Source organism: Artibeus jamaicensis, unplaced genomic scaffold, assembly GCF_021234435.1.
Source record: "Artibeus jamaicensis isolate MK-2021 breed Jamaican fruit bat unplaced genomic scaffold, CSHL_Jam_final scaffold_369, whole genome shotgun sequence".
NCBI lineage: Eukaryota > Metazoa > Chordata > Mammalia > Chiroptera > Phyllostomidae > Artibeus > Artibeus jamaicensis.
Genome location: NW_026522042.1, coordinates 8,105,329 through 8,119,258, shown reverse-complemented (window position 1 = coordinate 8,119,258; position 13,930 = coordinate 8,105,329). Strand labels below are relative to the sequence as shown.

Here is a 13,930-nt window from a genome sequence, read left to right as displayed (position 1 = left end):
TTTGAAGTAAAGTCAAAACAAGCATAAATTAGAATTAAGAGAAGCTGCAGAAAATGTTCAGAATGTACACATTTGCATGCATTTCCAGATGAACTTTCAAAGAATCTGCATATAACCAAATGAAAACCTTGAATCCAAAAGAACATCAGAAACATTCAAGTTTTATGACAAAGTTACTCTAATGAAACCAAAAAACAGAACATTGAATAGTAACAGCAGTATATTTTTAGGAGGGAAACAAATCACTGACTTCCTTTTATAAAAAAACAAGTCAACATTTTAATAACACTGGCCATCAAGTTGGTCACCAGTCAAGCATTGATTTCCAAGTTGTGTCTTTAAAATGCATTCACTTATATATTTGGATTAAGTTTATTAATCAAAACTACTGTAGTCAGAATTCTAGTCTTATTAAGTTTAAACCATAACTTATCAAAGCATAGTCCAAACACTATATAGTCATTCTACCCGTTAGTTTTTATATGCCTCACGTGAAAAACTGATTTTACAAACCGCAGTTTTGCCCAGTTTCTCCAGAGGAAATGCCTGTGGGCAGATTTAAGCCAGAAAGGCAGATTCGAACAAGTCCTGCTAAGCCTCATCGGGCTTTGATGAACACAGAGCCATCGGGCGGAGCGGCGCTGTCCTCCTGCTCGGTTACCGTCTCCACTGCCCCAGAAGCCGACACGATAACCATGGTTTTGTTTGCTGTCACTGGCTTTTGTTTTTCAGCAATGGCTGCACAAACAGCAACAATCTCATCGCTCTCAAAGTCATAGTCAGGAATTGACTTTGGTGAGACGTGTGTTGCTTCCGCTGGTGCTGCACTTTCTTTAATCCTCTGGGCTGCCTTCTGCTGCTCGTGGAGCGTCCTTGCCCAAGAGAGGTCTTCCTTCCAGATTTCAGGGTTCATTGGGTAGATGTGAAGGGCCACTTGAAAACTTCGAATGGCCTAGGGAAAGAAAAGGCCAGGTGTTTTTTATTTCTTTGCTTTTGGTTTTTAAATGTATTTAACATAATCCACAATATCCACACATATGTATGTGTATATGTACATACCAACAAGATATACATATTTTTTAACATAATAGGCTATAAGGATGGAAGTTAGGGCTGTGTTCTAACCACTAATGATGATTATGATGAAAAAAACAAAGGTTATAAAAGTGTGAAAGAAAGTGACCGACAAATTGCTGATGAGGACTAAAAGTGCATTGAAATAGAAATATTACGGTGTGGAATAAGGCAAATGCGTTGCTCAGCTTCTGCAGATCGGCGAACCCATGAATCTAGGGACTCTCCTGGGCTAAACCACGGTCACCAGGAAGGCACCAGGAGAGCACAACTTTGAAGCCAAGTGTCACGGGAGACAAGGACAGACACTGCACATGGCACAAGGGTCAATTCCCCAGAATTACGTAATGACTGTAAGTATATGCACACCCAGCATCAGAACACCTAAGCGCAGAAAGTGAACACTGACAGAACCGCAGGACGGAAGACCAATAGGGATCCGGACGGCTGCCCAGTACTGCAGAGCACAGGGACCCGCCACAGACCTCTGTACAGGGACCCGCCACAGACCTCTGCACAACGCCCCACCGGCAGCAGCAGAACACAATCCTCCCAAGTACACGGGGAGCATCTTCCCGTGTACAGCGCATGTTGTGTCACAAAACAAGTCTTTGGGACAACCGTGACAGCATAAATAACGACACATTTTTAAATAAAGAAAGAAAGTTCACACTGCAAAAAAAACCCCGCCCAAGTTTAAAAAGATATACTAACAATCTAACCACCTTTTCTGACTCTAATGGAATACAACTACAAATCATAGCAAAAGGATAAAATCCACGATATGTAGAAATCAATGTACTCTTGAACAACAAGTTCAAAAAGAAATCAAATTTCTTTGAGAAATTAGAAAGTATCTCGACACAAATGAGAATGAAAATACACTAAAAGTACGGGATGCTGCAAAAGCAGAACTAAGAGCAGAGCTTCTATAAAGGCCGATGTTACAAAGAAAAACCTCAAGTAAAGAAGCCCACCTCTATGACTCAAAGAATTAGAAAATGAAGGCCAGACAAGGCCTAGAATCATTTTCCAATGTACACAACCAATTCTGCATAAAAATCTAAATAATAACTCAGAGACATACCCAACTCTTGACTTTTAATTTATTACCTCTTTATTTAACTATGTATTTTGTTATGTTTTTATACACAGGGTAGGGCAAAAGTAGGTTTACAGTCTGAGTACACAAAATACAGTTTATTTTTATATTATTATTTATTAATTACTATATTATTTCTTGTACAAACTGCAGATCTACTTTTGCCCACCCCTGTATTAAGAATTATTATACATGACAAAGTTTAGCTTGCTTTCAATATATTTTTCACAGTACAGTAGAAGCTCAGTTCTCGAACTTAATTTGTTCCGGAAGCGATTTGTTCAAAGCCTCCATCACACCTTGGGGGATGCATGACTGTCACATGGGTCAGCACAAGAGGGTGGTACAGTCAAGAACCAAAGTTTTGTTCAACAATCAGAGACACTTTTTTCCATGTATAATTTGGTCAAGAACCAAACTGTTCAAGATGAGAGAGGTTCAAGAACTGAGATTTGACTGTATCACTTCATTATGACATTGAGTAAAGTAATTTTTAACCATTCCAGTCTTTCAAAATAACATTAAGTTTAGCCCTGGCCAAGTAGCTCTGTTGGTTAGAGCACCATCCCAATACACTAAGGCTGTGGGTTCGATTCTTGTCAGGGCACATACAAGAATTAACCAGTGAGGGCACAAATAAGGGGAACAATGAATCAATGTGTCACTCTCTCCCCCATCACCTTTCTCTCTCAAAGCAATACATTTTTTTAAAAAACAGATTTTTACACAAAAATTACAAATTTAGATTTTTTTCAAGTAGAACCCTAAAAAACATTAAATGAGGATGAAATAACACATTTAATTCCTCCAAGAATTGCACAATACAAGTACAATGGATATAACTACATCAATAGGAAAAACACTGAACAAACCACTCTGATTTTCAAAACTTAGAATTCTGACCCATTATCTCGTGTACAATATACTTTGTTTATAGGACAATATTTTGCTAAACATTCTGTCCTAGAGAATTTTTCCATTACCATAGGCACTTATACGCAACAGCACAATGATTTGTAAGTCTTGAATAAAGGAAAAATAGAAAAAGTATTATGTAAGTTTCTACTTGGTTCTTTTACCTATTAGAAAACCAAATTCCTTGAGCTTTTTCCCAACTCTAGTTGGATTTAAGTCTTCGGGAGAGAAGGATGACTGTGTTCAACAGGGAAGAAAGGCAATGGCCTTTGGCTCAACCGGTTTCCGTTGCTGTGAATTTCACTTCACACTGTCATTTTTAAGTTACTGTATTCCAAACAATTCTCCTCTCATCAAAACCCCCTACATATGATTTCTGAGTACTTCACTCACATTCATTTCATAAACAGAAATAATATACTTGCAAGTGCACCAGAAAAACCTGAGTTACCCACAACTCACTGGGGCCAGTGCTGGCAAAGTTAAATTCAGGGTTTACCAGTAATTTTAGCCTTTAAAGAAACTTGGTTTTGTTTCACTTTTAACCACTAAGGCCTATAAAAGCATGAAAAATACTTATTTATTTAATGACAGAAAGGACGTCTGGCACCGCTATGTGAGATTTACACGTACTTTGGGGTATCAGCTGTCAGGAACGCACAAGCCCCACAGAAACGAACCAGGGCAGCGGCACTCACAGCGAACACTCACCTACGTGACCTCTGCGGCCTACAAGGCACCGTGCAGACAAGCTGACAGATCCATTAAGTGCCAGTTTATAGCAAACATAACACAATGAGTTTTTCACTTTTATAAGCTTCTACGCTTCCCCTCGTGAAGCCTAGCAACTTCTCAGGCCAGACATTTGTCACCGTCACACTCCCGCACTCTACCCCTTCCTTCCCCAGGACACTCCCTTCCAGTGCCTTCGCCCCCTGGTGAAGTGGTGAAGCGCTCACACCGCTGCGTAATGTGCTCAACTTAATGACGAAAAGCATTACCCCCGAAGTTACTTATTTTAGATTTAAATGAGGTTTACCAAATGCCAATACTTTGTGTTAAATTTTTTATTAATTTCCATGATTCCAAGTACCTGAAAAATATTCTGACCCTGATATAATTGGTGGATATGATGGAAAAATAGTAATAACTGATCTGTGCTTGTGGTTTACCCTTTAAGAGGTAATTTGCTATTTATTTTTTGCATAGATTTGATAAATGTTTACCTTTTTTATCCAAACCTGTCAAAATAAAATGCCAGCATTACAGTCATGTGCCTTCCTTACCAAGACTATCTCCCCTAATCCCAGCTGCGCACGCCCCAAAGTCTGCCAAGACTCCCAGGAACGCGGGTTCCTCTGCACAGCCATTTCCGCTGCGTGAACTGCAGGGAACATTTCATGAAGCGACATGAGGACCTACGGCCGAAAACAGAAACAGAACTGTCAGGAATTCCCCAGGACCAGCAAACTCCCAATAGACAACCACACATAAACAACCCTTTTCATTTCTAAAAGTGTATTTTTAGTCTGGTAAACATAGCATCTCAGTGGTTCTGACCCCCACCGCAGCTGCCCAGGGTCAGGAATTATATTCTTCTTCCTGACCCTAAAACGTCAACACTATAAAAATACGAACCATTCCCTTTCCAAGTTCTGAACCCCACTGTCCGCCTGGCCGAAACCACGTGGCCACCCCTGGCCACGGCAGCTCAGAGCTGTCTGGCCTCTCAGGTCCACTTCTATTTACTCTACTTGTAACGGGGACTCAGGGTGCCCCAGGTCCTGCCGTCAAACTAGGTAAATGTGAATTTGCTCAACCACACCTCCTGTCCCTAGGGCACAACCTCCTGCTATAAAAATCACTCAAACGCTCCACAGGCCCTCCCACAACTGGTTCTTCCCACCACACGCCCTGGAAAAAGTAGGGAGTCCCAGCACCCTTCACCTTCGGTCTACGGCAAAGGGCCGATTTCATCTATAATTTGGGGACCATACGTATTTCACAACATTTCTGACACACCCACACCATTATCAGGTTCCAAATTAAATCACTCATTTCATACAATTCACCACAAGTCTTGCCTTTAATATGTACCTATTAAAGGCTGAAAATACCTAAATGAAGGTGCTCATACCACTTTCATTCAGCAGACATAAATTCACTTGGGTTTTTCCGGGATAAACTAAAATCAAGGCGACAGGAGGGCACCCTAGTCTGAGAGCATTGTCCAGACAGAAGTCTGCCCGGCGGTGGAAGCCGGCACCACTGCATCTGCTCCGGGCCAGAAACTCAGTCAACACGCTGGGACCGGAGCCCCCGGGGCAACTTAGTCCAAACCCTCAGAGGTTTTGTTTGAGGGCTTTCCCACAAAATACCAGAAATGTATTTTTAAATACAGGTGCTATTTTTAAACTATTGATAAACTCAGTCTATTCAGACCTTTTGCTAAGAACTGGGCCACTTTCAGAGAAACGCCATCATCTAGAGTCCTATCCACCGGAAGCAGTGCCGTCACTGCTAAGTCCCCTACGATCCGTCTCCGAGGACGGCAAACCCACTTCACTCTTTTAGGAGACCAGCAGTGACTTCTTAAAGGACGTCCACCTGCTCACACCTTACCACGTCAGGTTGAGTACAGTCAACTTCATTGTGAAGGTAAACAAATCTCTAAATCTGATTACGTAAGGGAAAGCCATGAATGATATCATAACATTTTCCCCAAATAATTTGTATTTAATAAAGAAAATGGAACAAAACGCTATTTTGGTCCATCGCCGCTCACCAAACACCATGCAGCTGCATGACCGAGTGAAACCCTTTCCCTTACCTGCGACTTCATCTCATGCAGCGTAGCGTCGTTCGGGGTTAACTGCAGAGCTTCGTCCCACTTCTGAATCGCCTCTCGGTATCTGCAGTGGTTAAAGCCACTTTAGTTCACATTTTTAGTAAGTTCTTGAGAGTATGTCACCAGATTTAAAAACCAGATACTAAGGAATAATCGTTCATCAAGAAATATCTCTATTAAGGACTGATAACAATGATGTTAAAAAAAAAACAGAAAATTTAGGAGATAAAGAGAAAGGACAGCAAAAGAAAAAAAAGCAAAATATAAGTAAAAGAGATCCTGAAAATCTTTCTCTAGGATTTTATTTCCTGGGCTCATAAATCACCACATGAATTTCTCTTTTTTCATCAGCCTCACTGTCTGCATGTGCCATCACCCATTTTAGAGGAATCAGTTTGGCCAAAAAGTATATTTAGCTTTTCGATGTGACGGCTCTAGTGGTGCTGAGTTGTCTTTAACTTCGTTCGAAACAATTCTGTTAGACCGTATTGTGACAGCTGTCATAGCAGCGTGCATTTAAAAAAGTTGTCAGAATTGGTGAACTTCTGTGCAGCCATTTTAATATTGAAGATGGAGGAAAATATCAACATTTTTGGTGTATTATGCTTTATTATTTCAAGAAAGGTAAAAATGCAACTGAAACGCAGAAAAAGATTTGTGCAGTGTGTGGAGGAGGTGCCATGACTGATCGAACGTGTCAAAAGTGGTTTGCGAAGATTCTTGGTAATACTGACATTTTAGTCAATAGTTCTCGGCTGTGGGACTGTCTTATGCATTAGAACGTGGTTAGCAGCAGCACTGGTCTCTACCCACTAGAAACCAATACGGGGAGAGAGCCAACACACTCAAACATCTAAATCAATAATGTTATTGGCGAAAATGAAAAAGGTGTCTTATAGAAAAAACTAAACAGACTTTTCGGCCAACTCAATATTATAAAGAACTTTTCTGAGGAATTTACAATCCAGTCACAACCCTGGGCTCTAGAAGGCAGCGGCCTGGCTGACAGAGATGACATTTATGGAGCAGCCGGTAATTTTGTAAATGCTTCTGTTTTACGTTTCCTGTCTACAATAAGCTCCATGAACGCAGCGACCCTGTCTTGCTCACCGTGAGTAACGCACGGTAGTTTGTGAGCTACGGGGCAAACCAACGACAAAGAGCGGGCAGCGCCCACCACCACCTTCTCACTGATGTTCTCCTGGCCGTGTCTCTCCTTTGAGCTCCAAAGCCTCAGAGTCACCAACACCTCCCGCTGGACGTCCCCAAAACATCTCAAACTCAGTATGCCCACAACTGACCTTGGCACGCGCCGTGCCAAATCTGCAGAAGCACAGAGCGCTCTTCCCTTTTAAAACTAAACTGAAGGAATGACTATGTCCTGCACCTTATCCGAAGCAGTCACTCCACAGCAGCCTTCACAAAGGCTGACGCACGTGTACTTGAACACTTTGATGCAGAGACCGTGCTAATTACCAGGACAGTTTTCATCGTGCTTTTCTGTCCGTCCTGTTCCCCCAGCGCTACCAGTTCTGCTTTCTAGAGCTAAACAGAAAACACATAACCCACCAGTTTTCTTTCCTGGCTGCGTACACAATGATCTATAGAGATTATGGAGAAAAACACATACGTGCCAGTCCTTGACACAGATCAGTGAAAAGCAATCTTCTCAGAGTGGGACTCAGTCACCCGAATTTTTAAAAGTTCCCCAGGTAATGCTAGTAAAAATCTGGGGTGTGAGCCACTTTTAATATCTCTCATGATATATTAATCCCTATCATATGCGATCCTCCTCTGAATCACTTCCTGTTCCCTACTTTCCAGCCCCCTCGCGCTCTCCGTATGTGTGTTCCTGTGTATCACTTCCCACCTAAGGTAAGAAGACTCAAAGCAAATGTAAGAAAAATGTGAGCTGATCTGCACTGATTTTTAAGCAGAGGCAGAGAACTAAAGAAATGAAGACAGAATTTGGTAGAAAACACAAAGTTCAAGAACATATGAGGGGGGACTCCCCCCAAACAGAATTTGTAAAAAACTGTGTACTTATTCTTACATGTTGAAACTTCAGTCACCTTCAAAGTGCTCTCCATTTGAGGCAATACACACAGCAAGACTTTTTCCCGCTGCTCAGAACAGTTTTTGAACTCTTCGATTTTGATGCCTTTAGTGCCTTTGCTGCTTTTTGTTACACCTCTTCTACATCAGCAAAACATTTCCCTTTAAGGACTTTTTTCATCCAGAGAAACAAAAAAAAAAGTCACTTGGGGTGAGCTGGGATGAATAGGGAGGGTGCAGCATGGAGGTCATGCTGTTTTTGGTCAAATGCTCCTGAACGCTCAGTGCGGTGTGGGCAGGTGCCCTCATAACTCACCCATCATGAGGTAGGCAAACATGTTGAAAGAGTCTTCAAAAAAAATTCACTGAAGCTGAATTCACAGAGCCTCTCACAACAGCGCCAGCTGGTGCACTGATGGGATCCCAGGATGTCCCCCAGTGGGGGAAGCCTGTGCTCCAAGGGGCACGCCCTCCAGGAGAATTCTGCTTCTGGGGGGTCCTCCCTCATAAAAACGCACATTCTCTGTTTTCCCCTTGCTAGAGAGTTCATTTACTAGTAAATAATGCAAATAGGCAACACCGTCTACGGCAACCCCTGCCATCCCGGGAACAGCCAGCTTGGAACAAGCCTGCACAGAGCCAACTCCGCGCAGGCAGCAGCGGGGGCTGGCAGGGAGGGAGTGCGCTTTCCAAAGCCTCCCCTGGCTGCCCTGCAGGCTGCAGCAGCGGCCCCTGCTGTCCTGTAGCAGCGGCTGTGTGTAGCAAAGACATGCTGAAGATTCACCTCGCAAAGGCTGCCGTCTCTGTTTCCAGGCAAACGACAACCGAATGTGCAGAGAGGATGACCAGAGCTGCTGCCTGGCCCAGCGCTGATACCCTCTTCCCCAGCAGGCCCTGCCGAGTCCGAGGAGGCATCTATCGGAACTCCGTGTTTAACTCTGGGTGAAAACTACTGCCTCGAAGTTTAGAACGGCCAGGGATTTGAGCAGTGGGACCATTTATCGCCCTCTTTCTTATCACATGCTAGCTAGCATCTGCCTCTGCCTGCGTCGGAAATACTCAGTTGTTGTTCCAAGAGCTTTACTACCTAAAAATTATTTCTCTAGCAAATATTTTGCCAAACTCAAGGATCTGTCAGAGCCAGGGCCCCGAAGCAGGAGGAACAGGGAGACCTGCAGTGTCGTCGGGGGCCACCTGTCAGTGCTCCCCTCCGCCCACTCAGACCCCCGCACTGCCTGGGTTTCCGGTAAGGGGCACCGTGTCAGGCCATGGCCGCCGGGGGGTCGCACGGGCCTCAGGGGCGGCTCGGGCGCTCTGCACACACTCCGTGCTCGGCAGGTGGTGAACGGGGGCTTGCTGGACCACCGCGTCCCACGGTGGCTCTTCATCACCCTCAACGGGAATATGAGGCTCGCGATTATTTTTAGATTATTTCCACATTAATATTAGCTTACACCCTGCCTAAAGCGATTCAAATTAAGCCACTTAAGGTAATTTTTCAGGTGCCATTAAAATTCTTTGTTAACGAATTCCAATTAATCTGCCAAAATAGCACCAACTAGACCTGGCTGGTGTGGCTCAGTGGACTAAGTGCTGGCCTACGAACCAAAAGGTCACCAGTTCGATTCCCAGTCAGGACATATGTCTGGGTTGCAGGCCAGTTCCCAGCAGGGGACCCACGAGAGGTAACCATACATTGATGTTTCTCTCCTTCTCTCATTCCCTTCCCCTCTAAAGATACATAAACTTAAAAAAATCTTTTTAAAAAAGAGCTTCCGATTTAAATACATACATAAATAAATAAGGGACCGCCAAGCAGACAGAATTAACGAGCCGCGTCTGTGCCATTAACGCCCGTCAGACCGCACCGCTTAGATTCCCATGCTCCCCCTCAAGGGTCCCATTCTTCCCAGCCTTCCTTTCCCAGCCTTCCAGCTGGAGTAGCATCCTTTTAGCAAAACGTATTTTTAATTTCAAAAGAAGGGTACAGAAAAGATGCAAGCACTTCACTTGGTACCTTTTAGCAAAGGAGAGGATAAAAAGGAACATACGAAGAAGGAATAAGAAGCTTGAACTTGAAGCCCTGGCTAGGGAAGCTCAGTTGGTTAGACCGTCACTCCCAAATGCCAACGTTGCGGGTCCAATTCCCAGTGAGGGCACGTTAGTGGGACAACAATGGATGTTTCTCTTTTTCTCTGTTTCTGTCCTCTCCCCTCCATCCCCGCACCTCCCCTTCTTCTTTCTCCAAAAACCAACAAACATATCCTCAGGTGAGGATTTAAAAACACAATAAAAACACACATTAAGAAAATATTAAACTCCTGAGTTTTATTCACTATCATTTTTTAAAACTACCTGGACATAGGATTAGGTTCAGGCATAAAATCTACTTCAGTAATAATTTAAACTACTTACACAAAAGAACAAACAGTTCTTTAAAGGTTTCTCATTTATTACTGACAAGAACAAAGCATTCAGGCTGGCTCAGGTCACTCTGGGAACAGTGGGAAGGAGCTCTGGAATCACACGACGGTGCACAGACACTGAATAAAGGCCATTTCCGAAGCAAATTAGCACGACGATGCCAATGCCACCCACCGCGGCAACACTCTCAGTCCTTACTCTGTTGAAAACAACGGCCCTATTCCACTTCTTGCTGCAATAGACAATGAGCTCTGAAATAAGTAAGAAGTCACAATTTTAATCTCCCAATTTCTACTTCAGATACTGGGATCACGTAAAACACTTTACCATCTCTATCATTCACTCATTTAGCATACACCTAAATGTTACAAAGTACAACTTGCCAGAAATTAACTTCGGGTATCATGGAATAATTTGGATCAAATAAATACACACACAGCAAATGGCAAGACTATAATAAGATGCCTTAATTTAATCTTACATCTATGATAAAATGACATAACATGAAAAAAGCAAAAAAAATTAACAGGACCCCCTCTCTTCACCTGGATGAACCCACCCAGTGGTCGTCCCGCTCCCTGAAGGAAGGGTTCTCTGGCCCCCCCATCTAAACCCCTCTGGTGAAGACCGGTTTGTGGCACCCAGTTCTTGTCCTTCACAGAACAATCTGAAAGTTTACATTTATTTCTGTGCTTGTTTAAACCAAAAGCTCTGCACAGACCATGTGACAGGTACTGTGCTCATGTGCAGGGCACAGAAGGGTACAGAAAAGATGCAAGCACTTCAGTTGGTATCTTTTAGCAAAGGAGAGGATAAAACCTCTCCTTTTATCCCAACACGACAGCATCTAACACATCCCGGTAATGTCTGAAAAAAGTAAAGGTGCACAGTCTCTGTGGATGAATCAGCACGATGCGGACCAGGCCCTGACAAGAAAACAGCTGCCAGCGCCCAAAGCAAAGTTTTCACTCCACAATGAGAAATGCAGTTTAATGTATCTCAACATATTCGGAGGGGTTAGCAATAAAAATAAAGTACACTTTTATGCTAAGAAAGATATATTGCCTGAGAAAAGAGAACCCTACTGATCACTGAAAACTTCCTAGGCCATAAAACAAATACAAAAATTCTACAATTCTACAAGGATTAGCACATTAAATCCAACAGCTTAAAGTACAAAATCCCAAAGGCAGGTACATGCAACCACGCACGCACTGCAGCATTATGTGCGGCGGCCAGGTCATGGTGGCCAGGTCATAGAGACGACCACAGCGCCCACGACAGAGGCCTGGATAACGACGCTGCGGTGCTCAGACACAGCAGAGCCCCACGCAGCCGTGACAAGAGATGAAATACTGCCATTTGCAACAACATGAATGGACCTTGGGAATATCACCCTAGGCAAAATAAGTCAGAGAGAAAAAGTTATGAACCATACGATTTCACTCATATGTGGGATATACGACAAAGTAACGAATGAATAAATGAGACAGACAAACAACTCATAGACACAGACAACACTCTGGCAGTTACCAGAGGGAAACAGCGTGAGGGGTGGTGAAGGGAAAAGGGGGCCAAACATATGGTGACGGAAGACAGCTGACTTTAAGAGGTGGGCACACGGTGCAAATTGCAGACGACGTGGCAGAGTTGCACACTCGAGATGTTCCAACCACAGGCACAACTGCACCACACACGTGGCGCAGCCCCGCCCTGCCGGGCCCAGCCACCCCAGAGTCGTGAGAGGTAACAAAAGCAGACACTTGAGACCTGTGTGATTTTACTAACCAATGTCATTCCAATAAACTTAGTAAGAAGTATTTTTAATGTGATAAAATACAAAGTATAAAATCCAGGACCATGTAGAGTACCATATTTCTTGATAAAATTATACAGATAGGTAGACAGACAGATAGTTATAGCTATCTCAAAGAAATGTAATCTTTTCATGCTATTATCCACTAAGCTTTAATATTACCTCTAGAAGCAGGAGGTGATTTCAAGCCTATCTCTAAATAATATTTCCAAATGTTATTGTAGACACAACATGAAGAGCTTTGGAAATGCACTGTGTTCTGTCTTCTTCCTCTGAAAAATTATCTTGTTCCTCAGCGATAATCTTTTTTACTGACAATCGTCTAACAAATGCAGTAGCAGTGAACTCCGCAGGCCTTAAGTGCAGCAGATGCACCTCTTCCAATGCGGGCCTGTCTGTGCACTCTCGGTCCTAGTGCGCCCCACACACACCGCTGCTCCCCTCGGCTGCACCTGTGCCGCGTCCCTGCCACGCACCAGGCCTGTGTGCGCGCGAGTCCCCAGTGCCCATTCGCGTGCACCGCTAGCTTTCTGTTCCTCCTCCCGTGCACCTACTCAAAGGCTCTCTCTCAACTCTGGCACCAACTCAAAACGCCCTGTTCTTCATGAATACCACTCTGACCACACAGTAACACATTTCTAAAGTATGTGTTTTCAAAAGCATTCTAAATGTAATTACTTAACGTACAATTATTTTCATGAAAAGTCAACTCTTTATGGACAAAAATTTTATATGATTTAGGCACTGTTTATTCTCATTTTACTGATGAGGAAAGCAGCTACAGGGCTAATGCTAAGGCACATGGTATTAATCCTGCAAAAACCAAGATCTGAAGCCAGCTCTTTAACTACAAGACCACAGCTTTCTCCAGCTTCCCAATGCCCCTCCCATTTCATACTTTTCTTATTCTCCAGGTAGTTTTATCTTTTTACTAATGAGTCCAGAGATCAAAGATTTAGCTACACACTCTACACCCTCCAGAGCACGGCTAGCCCGTGATACTAGATGGCACTAATTTGTCTCACCTTCCCTCCTCCAAGAGAAGTCTGGGGAAGCATGAAACAGAAGCAAGGAAGACATAAAAAGGGGGGACAGGAGCTAGCTAATCATATATTTTATAAAAAGTTTTTAAAAAGTCCACCCCAGCAGAAAAGTAGCAAACACTTTAACCCTACTTTTTCCATCTCCCCACTGCAGGTACAGAAGTTACAAGAACTCCCAGAACCAGGGGATTGGGAATATGGGCAGAAAGAACAAGAGATCGGGAAGCAGAGGGGCCTAAGAAGCTTGGGGGGCAGGGGGGCCGGGTCTGAGGTTTCAGGAGCCTGTGTGCCTTTTGAGGAAGGGGCTGTAGGTCCTTGGGCTCTAGACCAAAAGCTCCATTCAGTGGGTGGTTCAGACTTCGTGGGCCACACGATCTCTGTCTGCCCCAACTACAGTCTCAATTTCGCCGTGGCGCACAATCGGCCACAGACGCCGCGGAAACAGCAGTGCACGCAGCGCCCAAACAGGATGCTATGGAAGCAGGCTGTGGCGTGCCCGCCCCGCTCTGCTCGGCCCAACTCCTGCTAATGTTCGTCACATTTGTCAAACGTCCTTTTACTTTCAGTCTTCTGCCTAACTCAGCCAGAGGCAGTTGTAAGGCCAGGAGGGCCTGTAAGAGAACGTACGGAGGCGTTTCTAGCTGTCACTATGA

At 43.8% G+C, this 13,930-nt stretch overlaps 1 protein-coding gene across 2 annotated transcripts in view; it reads right to left on the bottom strand.

Moving 5' to 3' along the window:
* Positions 1 to 202: 202 nt before the first annotated feature.
* The window catches only part of TTC33 (tetratricopeptide repeat domain 33), a 30,815-nt gene continuing 17,087 nt past the window's right edge, over positions 203 to 13,930 (bottom strand). For both annotated transcript variants that reach the window (XM_037138529.2, XM_037138528.2), the window contains exons 3-5: positions 5,922 to 6,003; positions 4,378 to 4,509; positions 203 to 952 (exon numbers count right to left, since the gene is read on the bottom strand). In XM_037138529.2, coding sequence (XP_036994424.2) covers positions 599 to 952; positions 4,378 to 4,509; positions 5,922 to 6,003 — 568 coding nt within the window. In that variant the 3' untranslated portion in view covers positions 203 to 598. The remainder of the gene's footprint in view (positions 953 to 4,377; positions 4,510 to 5,921; positions 6,004 to 13,930) is intronic.